The sequence below is a fragment of the Zootoca vivipara genome, chromosome 6 (genome assembly GCF_965207765.1).
Source record: "Zootoca vivipara chromosome 6, rZooViv2.hap1.1, whole genome shotgun sequence".
In the NCBI taxonomy this organism is placed as follows: Eukaryota; Metazoa; Chordata; class Lepidosauria; order Squamata; family Lacertidae; genus Zootoca; species Zootoca vivipara.
In genome coordinates, this window is record NC_142589.1 from 71,974,221 (window position 1) to 71,990,444 (window position 16,224).

Genomic DNA, 16,224 nt, shown 5'->3' on the forward strand with positions numbered 1-16,224 from the left:
TACGCTGTGCCTTGTTGTAGCTGTGCACTGCAGATCATCAGTGTTGGCCATGTATCACAGGTTTTGATCTTGGAATGACATACATACTTCTGATGGGAGACCCCAAACAGAGACTGAAAACCCCTATGCAGTTTAAAATCACCAAGGTACTTTGAGCTTATCTCCGACAAAAGCTTAATAAACTGGTACAGGCACGTATTTCTTAGTAAATGCTCTGCTTCTGATTATTTGCAACTCTTTATCCTGCATAACCTTGAAAGAGGAAAGTAGTTTTGGGTTTTTATGACCTTGGAGCAGAAATTACATCCTGTTTACAAGTTTTCCTCTCCCGCTCCCCTGCCCAGCACACAACTCTGCTCAAACAGCTGTTTTCTGGGAAAACGAAAGCTAAATGGGGTTGTTGTAGGTCCTCCTTCTTGTAAATCATTTATTGGACTGCGCTGGGTCCTGATTGGAAGGAAAAGCAAGCAGTGTGAGGCCCACACGGCATCAAAACTCAGAAGAAATGATGATGATATGATACAAAGTCTTTAAACAAATTATGTAACTGATAAATAAAAGCACCACTGACCCAACAGATTTATTTCGTCGCTTCCATTCCTGTGCATCTAGAATTGACCTCTTCTGCATTCATCTTCCACCCATTTTAAAATTTTTATGATTAATACTAATACTCCAGAGGGATTCCGTTCCACCGTCAAAGAGCTCTCGCTGTCAGAAAGATCTTCCTTGTGTTCAGTCAGAATCTCTTTCCTTGTAGCTGGAAGCTGTTTGTTCAGGTCCGACCCTCTGGAGCAGGAGAAAGCAAGCTTGCACCACCCTCCATATGGCAGCCAGCCCTTTAGATATCTGGCTATCATATCTCAGAGTTCGAAAGTCCCATAGTGATAGGCACATTCTCTGCAACAGGGAGTTTTATTACCAGTAGCGCGAGCAGTTTCTGAACTCTGATCGCAATACACTGTGTCTAAAAGTTCAGATTAAAATTGCCACTGCTGGCACCGTGGGCTGGATAGGAAAAGATCCTGCTGCAGCAGCTTCTCAACTGACTTTGCAGATCCAGTTGCTTCCTGTCTGCCTGGTCTGCAAGGGGGTGCGGAAGAGCTTCAGCTCCCCAGGCTGCAGAAAGCTGGCGGAATGAAAGGCGAGCCTCTCTGCGTATGGCTGTAGAAACCCTTGAGCGTAGCAGTGTCATGATCACTTGCATTATATCCTCCTCAGGCTGAGGATGGTGGATGGGACAATGGCTTTTCTAGGAACACTCTGGGGAGAGTTTGGTGTCCTGCCTGCCTGCCCGGTCTGGAAAGGCAGCTTCTTGTGCAGGCTCTAAAACCGCTCGGCACCCTGCAGAATATCAGAATTTTTCAAAAAAATAAACCACTATTTCCTCTAACGCCCCAATTCCCCACAGCTTTAGAGCCCTTCCACTTTTCGCAGCCTATCAATGTAACAATGCAAAAGTCGACAAGAAGGAAGCCGTCAAGGAATAATATCTGGATTGTGTGGGCTTGCAGACAACTTGGGTGCCGCTGAGACTGCCACAGAGGCAACAACAACAGAGGTGAAGGACTAACCACCTCTGACGCTCCAAGTGTCACAAGTGATCCTTTGGGACCTTCCTATGAAAGGCAGAATCTCGTCTATCAAGCAGCTGCTCCATGCTCCCCCCTAGCGAGGAATGCTGCTTTTGCTATTTGCTGCAATCGGGAAATAGGGGATTACCCCCAGTCTCATGGGAGGGGGAGGGAAAGTTTCAAATTCTCCTGCAATCTTACATCGTCTTCGCTCTCGACTTCGCTTTCGTTTTTGCTTTTAGTAGTGCGAAGAACAGGAGGTAGAAGGAAAAGAAGAGAGAAAGGAAGAGAGTTGGAAGGAGAAAAGTGTTAAGAAACCTGGAAGAGGAATCCTCCGAGGAGTGGACTGAGGTTTACCGTAAAAAATCGGGCTGGCAGCAGGTTAGGAGCTGAACTTTTCTCTTGAGATTATGATGATTTCCGTTTCTTTTTGAGCTTGATTGACTCTGAGCTCCTTGCTAGGCGGGTGGGGTGGGGCGGCCAGAATTATTTATTATTACTGTACTATTATTAATGTTGGAGAAGGGTGCCCTTCTTCCCTGCTACAATGGGAATAAATAACATGCCATCACTATTGAGCTAGTGCTAGTATAAAAACTTTAAGTAACTGCTGTGAAACCAACCAGGGTCTCCCTCTCAAACGATGCTGCGTGTTAATTTGACATATCCCTCCTTTAGCTGCTAGGAAGCTGCCCTCCTCCTCCTCCTCCTCTTGGTGCCTGCCTCTTTTCCTTTCCTTTGGGTTGACACAGTGGAGAGAGACGCTCTTGGGATAAGCTCTCACGCCACATAGTTGCCGTCCCTTCATCTTTCTCTGTCCCTCTTCCCTGTTTACTAAAAATATTCCCAAAAATTCAAACTTTTTTTTTTTTGCTGAGCAGAGAATATTTATATTTGAGCTGAGTGTAAATCACCACTGAGTTTCCCAGCTAGATGGGCCAATAGTATTGACAAAGCCTGTCTGAGCTCTCCCTTTTTCTTCTAGGATGAATTCATATGTAGAAAAACTTTCATTGTTGCCTGAGATTATCCAGCCTATATTGAAAAATACAGACATGAACGTAGACCCCAAGATATATTTCAATATAGCAATCAAGATATATGAGAGGTTTATGGAGGTTTTCAGTGATGGTGGAATGCAGGAAGCAGCTTATGAGGTAAAAGAGGAGATGGAGGAGATGGAAAACACTGAGCTTGACATTGCCATCACTGGAGAGACGGGCTCTGGGAAATCATCCCTCATCAATGCTCTCCGAGGCAAGAAGGCAGAAGATGATGGTGCTGCCCCTGTAGGAGTGACAGAAACTACACTGAATCCAAAGGTTTATACGCATTCTAAAGATCCCAAAGTGAAATTCTGGGACCTGCCAGGAATTGGATCCCCAGATTTCTCCCCAGAGAGTTACCTTAAGATGGTGGATTTCCCCAGCTATGACTTCTTTATCATTGTTGGCTCAGAGAGATTCCGATCCAACCACACTGACCTAGCTCAGGCAATCCAGGAGATGGAGAAGAAGTGTTATTTTGTGCGCTCCAAAGTAGATGCAGATGTATACAACATGGAAAGGTCTTACCCAAATACCTTCAATGAAGAGGAAGTCCTTGAGAAGATGAGGAATGACTTAAAGAAGCAGCTTAAGAAGTGCTTCAGGAACACCATCCCTCAAGTCTTTCTGATCTCCTCCTGGGACCTTGCCAAGTATGACTTCCCCCAACTGGTGGAGACGTTGGAGAAAGATCTGCACAGTCTGAAGAGACTTGCATTCCTGCTCAGCCTTCCCATGTTTTCCCCTGAAGTCACGGAAAAGAAGAAATCTGTGCTGAAGAGCCACATATGGAAAATATCCCTGGCATCTGCTGGCATCAATGCTATTCCCATTCCAGACCTTCCTCTGGCTTGTGATGTTGCCCTCTTGCTTGGGTCCATGGTTGCCTTCTACAAAAGATTTGAGTTGGATGATGACTCCTTAGCTAGGCTAGCCAGATTGGCCAGGAAGCCTGTTGAAGAACTGAAGGCCGTGATGAAGTCTCCTCAGATGGAAGAAATTACCATCGATCTCGTTATAAAGAAAATAACCAATTATGCAAAAGAATTATTCCCACCTTCCCTAGTTAGAAGCTTGGTAGCAGCAGGGGTGTCTTTTGCTATCACTTATTGGATGCTGTTGAGCTTTGTCAATAATCTAGCTGAGGATGCTGAAAGGGTTCGAAAGAAAGCCCTAGAACCAGAGCACTAGGCAGAGCACCCAGGTAGGCACAAGACATGAGGCAACTCAAGGTGAAGTGGGAACTGCTGCTGCTGCTGTGATGGCAAATGTTCCTACTTTGGCACCCTTTTTCATACCCATTTTGGCCAGTTCTAGAGACAATGGAACAGGCCTTACAACTGATTTGCCTTACCGCAATACAACACAATCAAGCTTTTAAAAGTAGAAATAAAAAGCAACTTTCAATTTTTCTAAAGTCCTTTGGAGACAAGCGTGCCAGACAGGTACACCACTGCTCTTATGAATTGAATAGGTCAGGTTTAATCATCCCACCCTTAGAGATTCATTAAACATGTCGTGTCCACAATGAATGCTATTTTTAACTGATACTTTTAAAATATACTCAGATGTAAACTAGACACATTTGTCATATTGATGTAACATCCTATCGAAACCTCTCTGTGTAACTTCTACCCAGGTATGCCTTTAAAAAAGAGAATTGTTTGATTTTGATGTAGTTTTATTAGATGTTGCTATAATTATTTCATTAGATGATAGTAGGCAATAATCGAAATTAATGTAGAAGTTGAAGTGTAGGTGTTTTGGGCATATAGTTTTTTTCTTTCATGAAGTTTTCTGTGAACTGCCCTGAGACCTCTGGGTATATGGCGGTATATAAATTCAAATAATAATAATAATAATAATAATAATAATAATAATAATAATAAAGTTGCAGATTTTGTGGAATGCAGTCTTGCTTTTCTTCAATAATTCAGAAAGCGTAGGGGGGGAAATTACCTCCTTCAAAGGAGAATTTGGGAATAAATATCCCTTCCTTGGAGCGTCTCGCTCTCTCATTTGGCCTATGTAATATTTTGCTTCCTGCCCAATTCTAGCCTTGCTGATTCAGGCAATTATGATTTGCTTAAGGTTTAGTCAAGGTTTCCCAGCCTTAACAATATTTCAGATTTGTACTGCTAACATATTATACTGTGTTTATGTTATTAACCTCATTTATCTTATTTTCTGTAGTGTTCAATTAAGTTCCACCAAGTAAAGGAAATGCATTTGCTATGTGCCTGAAGACTCATTCTTGAACACTGAATTTTCTGTGTTGATATGTAGGGGGGCGAATTTCATCGTAAGGGGATCTGAGATGAGAAACTGGATTTCTGCTTTGTAGAAATCGAGCTTACATTTCCCCTCTGAACAAAGCAAAACTGTCACACTGCCCGCTCTCCTCTCCCCCTTTTTCTTCGAAAATGCTTTGCTGACACTAATGCAGCAGAAGACAATTGCTTTGTGGAAGAGGGTTACCTCTCAAAGTGAGACATTCTGGGTTAGATGGCCAGAGAGAGTTGCCTGCACCAACATGTTTCCACAGGGGCTAGAAATTGTTTTAAAACAGGCACCCCCAAACTGCAGCCCTCCAGATGTTTCGGCCTACCACTCCCATGATCCCTAGCTAGGAGGACCAGTGGTCAGGGATGATGGGAATTGTAGTCCAAAACATCTGGAGGGCTGAAGTTTGGGGATGCCTGATTTAAAACATAGTTAAAAGATCAAGATTCATAAAGTTAAGGACTTGCAGCCATTTTGAACTTTTTGTTATGGCATTCTTTAAAACATGAGTCTCGCTTCTTCGTTCAGTCTGAGGATAGTAGAGCCTACAGATAGGGGCGTAGCAAGGGGGGTGCGATGGGAGCGTGCCACCATGGGTGCCATCCTGGAGGGGGGTGACACTCGGCGCACCCGTCCCTGGCCCACCCCTCCCCTCCGCACGCAGCCCAAGTGGGACTGAGGCAAAGCTCCAAGCGGGTGGGTGAGCAAGCCATGGGCGTAGGCAGGGGGGCAGGGGGGGCAATTGCCTCCCCTAGAAGCAGGACCGCTGGCCAGCCTGCCCCGCTGCCCGCCCGGTGCCGTCTCCCTTCTCCCTGGCTGGCTGTGGAGCGGGCGGAGGGAAAGCCAGGCAACCGCTTTGCGCGGCTCTGGGGCTTTCCCTCCACCTGCCCCGGCGATTGCAGAGGGGGAGGAGGGGATCGGAGCAGCCCGATTTCGGGCTGATCCTGGCTCCCCCTCACCCCTGCCGATCGCGGAGGGGGAGGAGGGAGTCGGAGCAGCCCGAAATCCGGCTGTTCCTGGCTCCCCCTCACCCTTGCTGATCGTGGAGGGGGAGGAGGGAGTCGGAGCAGCCCGAAATCGGGCTGCTCCGATCCCCTCCTCCCCCTCCGCCATCGCCGGGGCGGGAGGAGGGAAAGCTGGCAAGGGAAAAGAAAGCTTTCCTTGCCCCGCTGTGGCCCCTCCCCCACCCCTTGGCCCGCCCCTTGCCCCCGATTTTCATCCTGGCTACGCCCCTGGAGCAAGCCGCTCAGCGCGCGCTTTGCCCCCGTCCCACTTGGGCTGCGGGCGGAAGCGAGGGGCGGACCAGCGCTGCCGGCAACCTGCTAGTAGCGTGCATGCGCAGCGTCGCTACATGGCAACGCCCCGCCACTGGGGTGTGTTATGTTTGCCACTCCGAGTGCCGGAGCGGCTTCGTTCGCCACTGCCTACAGACAATTTGGGCTACAAGGGATCTTGTGAGCTTGGATTTTGTATGTGTGGTTTTGCTTTTTTTGGTTAAAACACACTGAAACATAACGGTCATGGCCCACTGTAGCACCTTGTGGAGATGCATGGCTGGTAGTTGACACTTTATTGGCCAGAGAAACACCTACAGCAGCTCCCACAGGGCAACTTTTTCTGCACGGAAGCCACTGCTGCTCATTCCTCTTCAAGCCCCCCCTGGTTCTAGGAGATGGCGGAGCAGGGGAAGGTGGGGCGTCAACTGGCCCATTCCTTGGCTGAACAGTTTCTTCTTCCTCCACCTCATCCTGCCCCAACTCTTCTTCCTCCTCCTCCTCCTGGTCTGGCTGCTGCATGTCGGGACTCCCCGCCCCATAAATCAGTGGCTCCCTCTCCCGGGTCAGCCTCCTGGCCCCCTGCCCCCACCACATTCACAATCCCTGACATCAGTTCTCTGAGGAAGAAGCGGCCATCTTGTCCTTCACCTCAGCCAACAATGGCCGCTGCCCCTCACTCCATTCCATGGACAGAAAGCAATTGGATCAGCCATTGAATGACTTTTGAACACTGGCAGTGGAGCCCTGTCCTCTCCTCACATGAGGGAAATGGCCTTAGGGGACTCAGGCAGGCTGCTTCCAAAGGGGTAGCCATATTGGTTTGTTGAAGCAGAAACAGCAAGTGCCTCTATTTTCCTGCCCTGGTTTCTGATTTGATCCTGGAACGTCCTGCTTTTCCTTAGGATGTCCCTATTTTCATTGGAGAAATGTTGGAGGGTATGGAGTTATCTGACCCCTGAGCCGTATGAACGCAATCTTGTATAGGGAAGTTACGGTATTTTAAAATGTTCAATGTTTTATTATGTTTTTATATTTATTGGTAGCTGCCCAGAGTGCCTGGTAGAACCCAGTAAAATGTGTAGGGTCATAAATAGTAAAATTATCATTATGGAATGGGACGTCCCTATTTTCACCGGAGAAATGTTGGAGGGTATGCAAAGGGTCTCATGGCATCTTAAAAGAGGAGAGTGGCTAAGGGGGATCCTTAAGAGGAACGGTCAGGAATAGCCGCCACCACTGAACTTCCCCCAATATGCACACCCTTAGCGTCTGCTATCTGAGGCAGCTGCTTCACACTGGCTAATAGTAGAGCTGGTCCTGTTAGACCAGGCTAGGAAAATGGCAACACCCGGTGACAGAACATGGAGCAAGCCTCCCGGAAGATAAAACAGAAGTTGGGTGGCTTTGTGGATCTCCTTGCCCAATCAGCCAGTCCTTCCAATTTCATCATTCTGGGGGTAGCGCTAACATTGATCTACGGGCCTGATCTATACAGACCTAAATGAATGCCACTTGAAATGTCATTCCCTCCCGAAACAGGTTGCATCGTTTTGACCCACCACAATGAAACAAACGGTTGGCATCCACCATTGTCAACCACAAATAGAGGGGTAAATTGTGGGAGGGGTGGTTTAGTTCTGTCCTAATCCCATTGTATCGTAGTATTTCACCTCAGCCTTCCCAAAGCAAGTTATGCTTCAGAAGTTTTGGACTACAACACCCATCAGTTCTAGCTAGCATGGCCAATGGCCAGGAATGATGGGGAATGAAGTAGAAAACACCTGGAAGGCATCAGTTTGAGGAAGGCTGTAGGATCTTCCAGATGTCCTTTTTATTGAGCATTCACATCTGAGCTCATATTGGGGCATCTGCAAATGTTTTGGGATGGTCATACTGCTTTGTTTGCAATAGGCATGGGCTCCATACCTTTCTCATAAAGCCCTGCAGCTTTTTCGTAACATGCATGGGTGTGTGTGTTGCTCACTTTTGTCCCATTACAGAGCAAGAGTGACCTTCCAGATGGCAATAATAACTGAGTGACCTTGGGGAAGTGTTGCAAAACTCTTAATAAAGAGTGGAATGGTATGTGGATGGCCCAGTATAACTCTCCCACTCATGCATTATTATTGTGTCAACACCCACAAAAGACACCAGCCTGGAGGGGGGTCCAGACAATTCACAATATTTCTTATGGAAAACTGAAAGCTGATTAGTTAGGGTGGCCATATTTCAAAAGGAGAAAATCCAGACACAAAAATGTATGGTTTTTTCTCACAAAAAAAAAAAGCTACGCTATCGTCATGGGCTGGCATACACCCGGATTTTCTGGACATTTCTTAAATATTTAGAGTGACCATGTGGAAGCTGCGTTGATTATAACAGTGGCAGTGGCAAGGAGATTCATTTAACCAATTAGTTTATTTCATGAAACCTTATACTGTACACTAAATTCTAATAAAACCTCAAAGTGGTTTGCAAAGAGATAAAACAATAAAACCAGGAAACAATTACAGCCGTGCTTTAAGATAAGCAAGAGTTAAAATACTAAAAGAGATTAAAATTACCTCGACTTTCTATTTAACAAATGTGGAGGCTCCTGTCTATCTGGATGCCCTCCTTCAGTTTGAGTGTGTATGAGGGAAAGAAAATTCTGAAATAGATGTTGCATGGTACTTGTGATATAGAGCTAACTCTTGTTCCTAAAGAAAAAAGCAAAGGCAGCGCGCGCACACACACACACACACACACACACACACACAAACAGTGAATGCTGCAGCCTGCATAAATGATAATTTGAGACCATCCTTGCAAGCAGGTTCAAATACGTCGCTAGTTTTTTCTAGTCTGACATCAGATACAGAACAATTCATTAGTGGACTGAAAGAATTATGACTAGTAAAAAGTCCATTTGTCCCAAAGTCTCCTTTTGGTATTGGTCTTAATTCTTATACATTACTGTACGTAGAGATACTAATTTTTAAAAAGGAACTGAAGGGGTATTATGCTGGCATTCGGATTATTTCACTTAGGTTTTTGTTTTTTAAAAAATGAGAAGGCTAATATTTATTGAATTTTTAAAATAAAAAACCTGATCATCTGATCATTATTTTTTAAAATGTCTTTTGGTGTGGTTGTTTTAAAAATGGAAACCTGTCTTATTCTCCAGATGCTATATAAAGCACTTAGTCATAAAATTCTAGGTTTGCAAGACATGACTTGAGAGTCCACAGAAGCTTGCGCAAACTGCTATCCCTGCAGCCACATCTGTGCATCCATTTGCTGCTAAATGGACTTTTTCCCTTCTGCCTCAAGAGCTTTGGACAGAACCCTCTGGGTGTCATCCGCAGCACCCGATATGCATTTCTGCAGCATGAAGTAGGTGCGAAGAAGTGAAATCCCTCCGGACAGAAGGCAGCCAAAGATGGGGAAATGCTCCCAGCGGTGATATTCATAAGCCATCACTGAGAGTCCCACCAAGTCTGGCAGCACCCATAAAATGGCAGAGAACATTCCCAGGGACTGCATTGCTGCTTTAAGGGCTGTGCTTGTCTTTCCAACACGCTGGGCCAGAGCTGCAAGGGATCGATCGTTCAGGCCAAAGTCTAGGAAGCACCAGGAGCGGAACTTACTAAACAGAAATATGGGAAGAAGGAAAGGAACTGGGCTTCCAAGAGCGACCAGCAAACAAAGCCTGCTGGTCCAAATCTTCTCCTTCACAGAGGCTTTCTTTTTCTCTAAGATAGGCAGACAGATGCTAGGGAAGCGGTGCAGAAAGGCTTGCCTCTTCAGTCGCAAGAGATCGTTCTTCAGCGTTTCCTGCAGGAGGGGGAAATCAAAGCGGTCGGCTTCCCAGTTGGAGACGATGAAGACTTGTGGGTCCCTCACTCCTTCTCTTACTAAGCACTCTTTGCAGTCCTCCTGGATGTGCAAGAGGACCTTCTCTTCATTGTAGTTGGATGGCTGTTGCCTCTTGGCGGCCGACAGGTCCAGGTCTGCTTTGGTGCGCACAAAGTAGAAATTCTTGGCCATATCTTGGATCTCATGGACCAGGTCAGAATGGGTGGCGCGGAAGCGCTGGGAGCCGACGATGACGAAGAAATCAAAGTGATTTAAATCAACCTTCTTCTCAAATTTGTCCTTCCCAAAAGTTGGCGTTCCCTTTCCGGGGTGGTCCCAAAGGATCACTTGTGGAAGTGTCGGGTGTGGGTAATCCTTGACTTGCAATGTTGTCATCTGTATGCCGGTTGCAGCGGCACGCGGGTCATCAGCATGAAGACCCAACATGGCATTGATGAAGGAAGACTTCCCGGAGCCGGGCTCTCCTACTACGGCAACGTTGAGTGGAGTGCTGTTGAAAAAGTGCAGTGGTTTTGCCAGCACGTGCGACACAGCATCTGCCAATTGGCCCTGAGAAACGGCTACCTCAAAGTCTTCCATCATTGTGGATCTCGGTGTACTGCAGAAAAAGGAAGCAGGAAAATGTTAAGCAACCAGCCTAACTAGAGGCATTCATTTATTTAACGAGAGTGGCATGCCCTCTGTAAAATTTCCAGCATCGGCAATATTGTTATCATTTGCCAAGCAACAAAGCTTTATAGGTAGAAGGTATGAATCCCATCAGATTCTGTAATTCAGAAGTGAGTGCAAGGCTAAAGTGCCCAAAGGTCATGGGACCAGGGCCGGCGCGTCCATTAAGGCGAACGAGGCAGCTGCCTAGGGCGCCAAAATGGAGGGGGCGCTGGCCAGCCTGTCCGCCGCCCACCCCCCCCCCCGGTGCTGCCTGGGGCCGCCTCCACTCTCCTCTCAGCTGTTGAGTGGCTTCCAAAGAGCGGCCAGAGAATGGCCTGAAGCCGCTCAACAGCTTAGAGGCGCAGTGGAGGCGGCCCCAGCCTGAAGGTGCAGAAGAGGAGGGTCTGGTCAAAGAGAAGGAGGGGTTGAGGCAGTTTTATTTAAGTGTGCTTTAAGAATGTATGTAAATTCTGCTCCTGCTTGTCATTTAAGTCAGAGGTTTGTTTTCAACCTTTTTGAGTCCACAGCTCCTTTGACCAAGTACCTTCTTTCTGAGGCACCCCTGTGGGGCTCAGGAGCCCAGTTATGTCACCCCTTGCCTGCAGAGCTGGTAGCCTCTCACCCTTTTTCAACGCCCCCCCTTGTGAAGTATTCCCTCAGCCTCCTCTCTTCTCCACTCTCCTTGAGAGTCCTCTGGGCAGCCACTGCTCCCTCCCCTGGTCTCTGAGCTGCCACCCCCCCCTGCCCTCAAGAGAGGTTCCTCCTCACATTGCCCCACAGGGGCCTGGGAATTGTGTGTCCATTCCCAACAGCAAGGGCTGGTGGTCTGGCTGGCTGAACTCCCTTGCCCACTTGCTTACTCTGAGGCCCTGCTTCAGCTCCTGGAAACCAGTCCCCGCCCCCCCCCCCCGCCAGCCCCAGAGGCACCATTTGCCTGGGGAGCTAATAGCCAGGGCTGCTGCAACAAACAGCTGTGCAAGCCTTTGGGGGGGGCAGAGATGCGAGAGGCGGAGAGGGCATCCAAGGAAGGAGGGAAGGAAAGAGGGACAGAGGCCAGTGTTGCCCATGGCACCTCTGACCATCATTCAAGCCACCCCAGGTGCCACGGCATATTGGTTGAAAACCACTGATTTAAGTAACTAATAACCAGATATGCCTTATGTGCCTAAATTCCCCACCCACTCCCCCCTCCCCCCAAGCTGCACATTATCAGCTTTCCAACAAAATGGTTTCTCTTCTCTTATTGGGGACATCCTCCCCCGTCCTTCTCCCCAACCTGACCAGACACAAATTCCTCGCCTCTGTCTTGACCCCTCAACAAAGCTTTATTATTTTTTTCCATTCTCTCTCCCCCCCCCCTGAAGTTTTTTGGGGGGTGAAAGATTTTTCCTCACACTCCTGTCTGGAAATCACCTGGGATTTCATGTTGCTGAGAGAGGAAAGGGGGGGGGGAGATAAATGATCAAAGTGAGGGGGTCAAAAACCTTCAAAACAAATGGGGGGGTGAAGCGCAGAGCAGGATCCGGATGGAAAGTTGCCCCGAAGTTGGGTCGTTTCTCTCCCCCCCCCTCCCCACCACCTTCCCTTCAGGGAGGGAGGGAGAGAATGGGATGGGAGCTCTTTTCCTTCTGATCCTGGCATCTAAGGTGAGGGAAGAGCCGGGAAATGAGCAGGAGGGGCTAATGAATGAAGTTTCTCTCTCTCTCTCGAGGTGTGTGCTGGGTACGCGGACGAAGAGCAGCCTGGAAGGGAAGGCTGTGTGCACCAGTGGAGAGATCTGGGATAGCCAGTGGGGGGGCAAGGGAGGTGGGCGATGGGCTGTGGGTTTTTTTGTGTGTGTGTGTGTGTGTGTGTGTGACACACACAGAGAGAATACGATCTCCAACACCTCCGACTCTGAGACCAGAAAGTTATCATTGTGGAACAAATCAGTATGATATTGTTTGCATGTTCCGTTTAAAACAATCTGTGTATTTTTTTACAACTCAATTCCCGGTACATTAAAAAAACAACAACCACACCTGTCAACTCACATCAAAATGTCATTTTATCTGCTGAAACCTTTTATTAAGAAAAAATAAATTAAATACTGGATTTTCTGTGAAAGAATTCATTACAAGGTGACGTGTGTGAGGAATTGAATGCGTGTGGGGGGTGGAGGAGAGACGGAAAGAAGAGCTCATTTGTCCGTGGCAAGGGGGGGGGCAGGGGCGCCAGATCATTTAGCTAAGGCTCTGCCCGCTTCCAAATAGCTTCCCCTCCCCTCTGTCAAACCCCAAAAAAGGAAAGAGGCAGGAGGCGAGAGGAGCAGGAGGGCAGCCTCGTAGCAGCTGCAGAAGGGGAAGTCGAATGAACACGCGTCACCGCTGGAAAGGGAGACCCGCGTTGATTTCAGAGCAGTTAGCCTACTTTCAACTCTTATAGTAGCACCAGCTCTGCTTGCTCCCTGGAGCTTTCATGTTATTTATTCCCTTTGCAGCGGGGAAGAAGGGCAGCCTTCTCCAACATCATTATTCATAAGAGTGAAAATAAACGATTCTGCCGCCTCCTGCCTAGCAATAAGCTCAGAGTCTCCTTTAACTCAAACACGCTCAGAAAAAAAGAGAAAACACGGAAATCAGCAGAGCACCAGGAGAAATGCTCACCTCCTTTCCTGCTGCCTGTCCGATTTTTATGCTGGAAAGCTCAGTTTCCCTCTTCCGAGGCTTTGCTTGCTGGTCTCTGACCCTTTTCTTCGTCCAACTCTCTCTCTCTCGCTTTTATTCCCTCTCCCTCCCGGTCGTCGCACTACAAAAAGCAAAGAAGAAAGCGAAAGTACGCGCGAAGAGAGATACAGTATAAGATTGCAACGAAGAGCGAGAGCCTCATTCCCCGCTAGAGGGAGCTCCAAGCAGCCTGGTTGACAGCGGGGACGCTGCCCTTTCATGGGAAGGTCCCAAAGGATCACTCGTGAAACTTGAAGCATCAGAGATGATTAATCCTTTACCTCTGCGGTAGTTGCCTCTGTGTCAGTCTCTGTGCCAGTCTCAGCAGCTCCCGAGTTTTCTGCACTTAAGCCCCACATGGCACTGATTTCAAGGGGTTGAACTAGATGACCCTTGAGGTCCTTTCCAACTCTACAATTCTATGATTCTGTGACTTCCCAGAGTCCAGAGTCTCCTACTACGTACGTACTGCAGTGTAGATTGGAGTCTTTGGAAAGGACGGTAGAAATTTCAGGGAGGCACGAAATCTTTTAGAGCCCGCAAAGAAGCAGGAAGGGTTCTATCGCCCGTCTCAACTGCTTTGAGGTTTTATTGCAATTAATCAGGACGTAAATCCTGTGAAATACACAATGTTCCACCATGATTTCTTCATAGCGTGGGCGCTTGCATCTCATGATCTCGTTTTAGCTGTCTCCATTGCATTTTGTACACTGCCTTTTGAGGAAAATAATAATAATAATATTAATATTAATAATAATAATAATAATAATAATAATAATAATAATAATAGACGTCCTGATGAATTTTCATGGGAACTTTAAAAAAAAGGAAATAGCCAACAGATGGGGAGATGTGAAGAGCTGAACTTAAATATTGGAAAAATGAGAAATTGAGAGAAACTGAAAATAATAAATTTGCCCACTTCTCTCAGGAGATTTTCCCCTACGCTGAAGGAAATACTTGCTGACATTCTCCCTTCTACACAAATATTAAAGGGGAAGGAGTCCCTGTCCTCTTTTTCCAATCATCTCCCCCACATCTCCTCTAAAATCTCCTCTAGTTGCTCCCAGCTGGGAAGGTTTGCAAACTTGGGTGAGGAGAAAACATGATGCACACAGTGATGTTGAAGCTGGAAGCTCCTCATATCCTTCAGAAGAAGGATATTGATAATCTGTAACTGTACAGAGGAGGGCAACCAAGATTATCAAAGCTCTGGAAAACAAGCCTTATGAGGAACGGTTGAAGGAGCTGGATATGTTTATCCTGGAAAAGAGGAGATTGAGAGGATATACGATAGCCATCTTCAAATATCTCAAGGGTTGTCACAAGAGGGAATGTTTTCTTCTGCTCCGGAGGGTAGGGCTTGAACCAATGGCTTCAAATTACAAGATTGAACATGAGGAAGAAATACTGTAGTTTATTTTTTTAGAAACATTCTAACATTCTGCAGGGTGCAGAGCGGCTATAGAGCCTTCATGACAAGCTGGCTTTGCAAGCCAGGCAGGCAGGAAGGACACCAAACTCTCCTCAGAGTGACTGACAGCAAAGCCCGTGTCTTATCTGACACCCTCAGCTTTAGGGGGACATCATGCGGGGGGGGGGGCACATCACTGCTACCTTCAAGGGTTTCTACAGCCTCACGCAGAGAGACTCGTCTTCCCTTCCCCCAGCTTGTCCTCCAGTTTCCTGCAGCCTTGGGAGCTGGAGCTCTTTGCCACCCCCATCCTCCGACTCCCTCTCAGTGCAGACCGGGCAGGCAGGCAGCACCTGCATTTGCAAAGCCATCTGAGAAGTGTCTACATCAGGAATTTCTTGTCCCACGCTCTCAGTGCCAGCAGTGGCAATTTTAATTTGAAATCTTTTGATACACTGTATCAAAGAGTTCAGAGGTAAGAGTTCAGAAATGGCTGGTATTAATAAAGTTCCCTATGGCAGAATGCTCCTATCATTATGGGTCTTTCGGACTCTGAGATACGATCAAAAAAATAATAAACTGGTGCAATCACGAACTGCTCAGCAATAGAGCATTTATAATGCTCTGCTGCTGATTATTTACTGTATTTATCCTGCTTAATCTTGGAAAGGGGAACGTAGTTGCGGCTTTTGGTGATCTTGGAGCAGAAATTACACCCTGTTTCCAAGTTTTCCTCTCCCCCACGCTTGACCATCACACCACTCTGCTCAAACAGGTGATTTCTGAGCAAACAAAACCTAAATCAGGTCACCCTAGTTCCTCCTCCTTGTAAATAATTTATTGGACTGTGCTGGGTCATGACAGATTGCAAAACAACATCAAACCTAGCGTTACGTAAAACGCATTCAACAAACACACAAAAGGTAACTGGCTGTGCAGTCACATAAACAATTCTCTTCTGTATTTTTTTATCACAGTATTAAATATTTCTCTTGCACATAATCAACACATAAAGTACAACAATATAAACGGAAGTCCAAATGGATCAGTTCATTTATAGAGTCCAAATATCTGCTAGTTTCTGTTTCCCATATGTCTTTGTATGTTCATAAAATCCAAAGGGGAGCTTACTACATTTCCACAGAATCTTGACAAGGTTTTCCGGAATAATGCCTTGTTTCGCCCTCCTGGGCTTCATCAGTTGTAAAGGTAAAGGTAAAGGGACCCCTGACCATTAGGTCCAGTCGTGACCGACTCTGTGGTTGCGGCGCTCATCTCGCATTATTGGCCGAAGGAGCTGGCGTACAGCTTCCAGGTCATGTGGCCAGCATGACAAAGCCGCTTCTGGCGAACCAGAGCAGCACATGGAAACACCGTTTACCTTCCCGCCAGAGCGGTACCTATTTATCTACTTGC

General features: G+C 47.0%; 2 protein-coding genes and 1 long non-coding RNA gene across 4 annotated transcripts in view; 2 read left to right on the forward strand and 1 right to left on the reverse strand.

Annotated features, from left to right (window-relative positions):
- The first annotated feature begins 1,422 nt into the window (after positions 1-1,422).
- On the forward strand, positions 1,423-4,853 carry LOC118078596 (interferon-inducible GTPase 5-like). The gene is made up of 3 exons (XM_035102513.3): positions 1,423-1,561; positions 1,817-1,955; positions 2,560-4,853. Exon 3 carries the CDS (start codon positions 2,561-2,563, stop codon positions 3,809-3,811), a length of 1,251 nt encoding a protein of 416 aa, XP_034958404.1. The 5' UTR covers positions 1,423-1,561; positions 1,817-1,955; position 2,560; the 3' UTR covers positions 3,812-4,853.
- A 1,408-nt stretch (positions 4,854-6,261) lies between these two features.
- Positions 6,262-16,224, forward strand: part of LOC148685429 (uncharacterized) — a 69,827-nt gene continuing 59,864 nt past the window's right edge. The window contains exon 1 of the long non-coding RNA XR_015950350.1: positions 6,262-9,209. This is a non-coding gene — a long non-coding RNA (uncharacterized LOC148685429). The remainder of the gene's footprint in view (positions 9,210-16,224) is intronic.
- Positions 8,580-13,943, reverse strand: LOC132592295 (interferon-inducible GTPase 5-like). Of its 2 annotated transcripts, XM_060275654.2 has the most exons (3): positions 13,676-13,943; positions 13,335-13,476; positions 8,580-10,636 (listed from the first exon to the last, which is right to left on the reverse strand). In XM_060275654.2, the coding sequence occupies exon 3, from the start codon at positions 10,618-10,620 to the stop codon at positions 9,463-9,465; it is 1,158 nt and encodes a 385-aa protein (XP_060131637.2). In that variant the 5' UTR covers positions 10,621-10,636; positions 13,335-13,476; positions 13,676-13,943; the 3' UTR covers positions 8,580-9,462. The 2 variants fall into 2 exon arrangements, with proteins under 2 accessions (XP_060131637.2, XP_060131636.2); XM_060275653.2 differs by lacking the exon at positions 13,676-13,943 and having other exon boundaries at positions 13,335-13,595.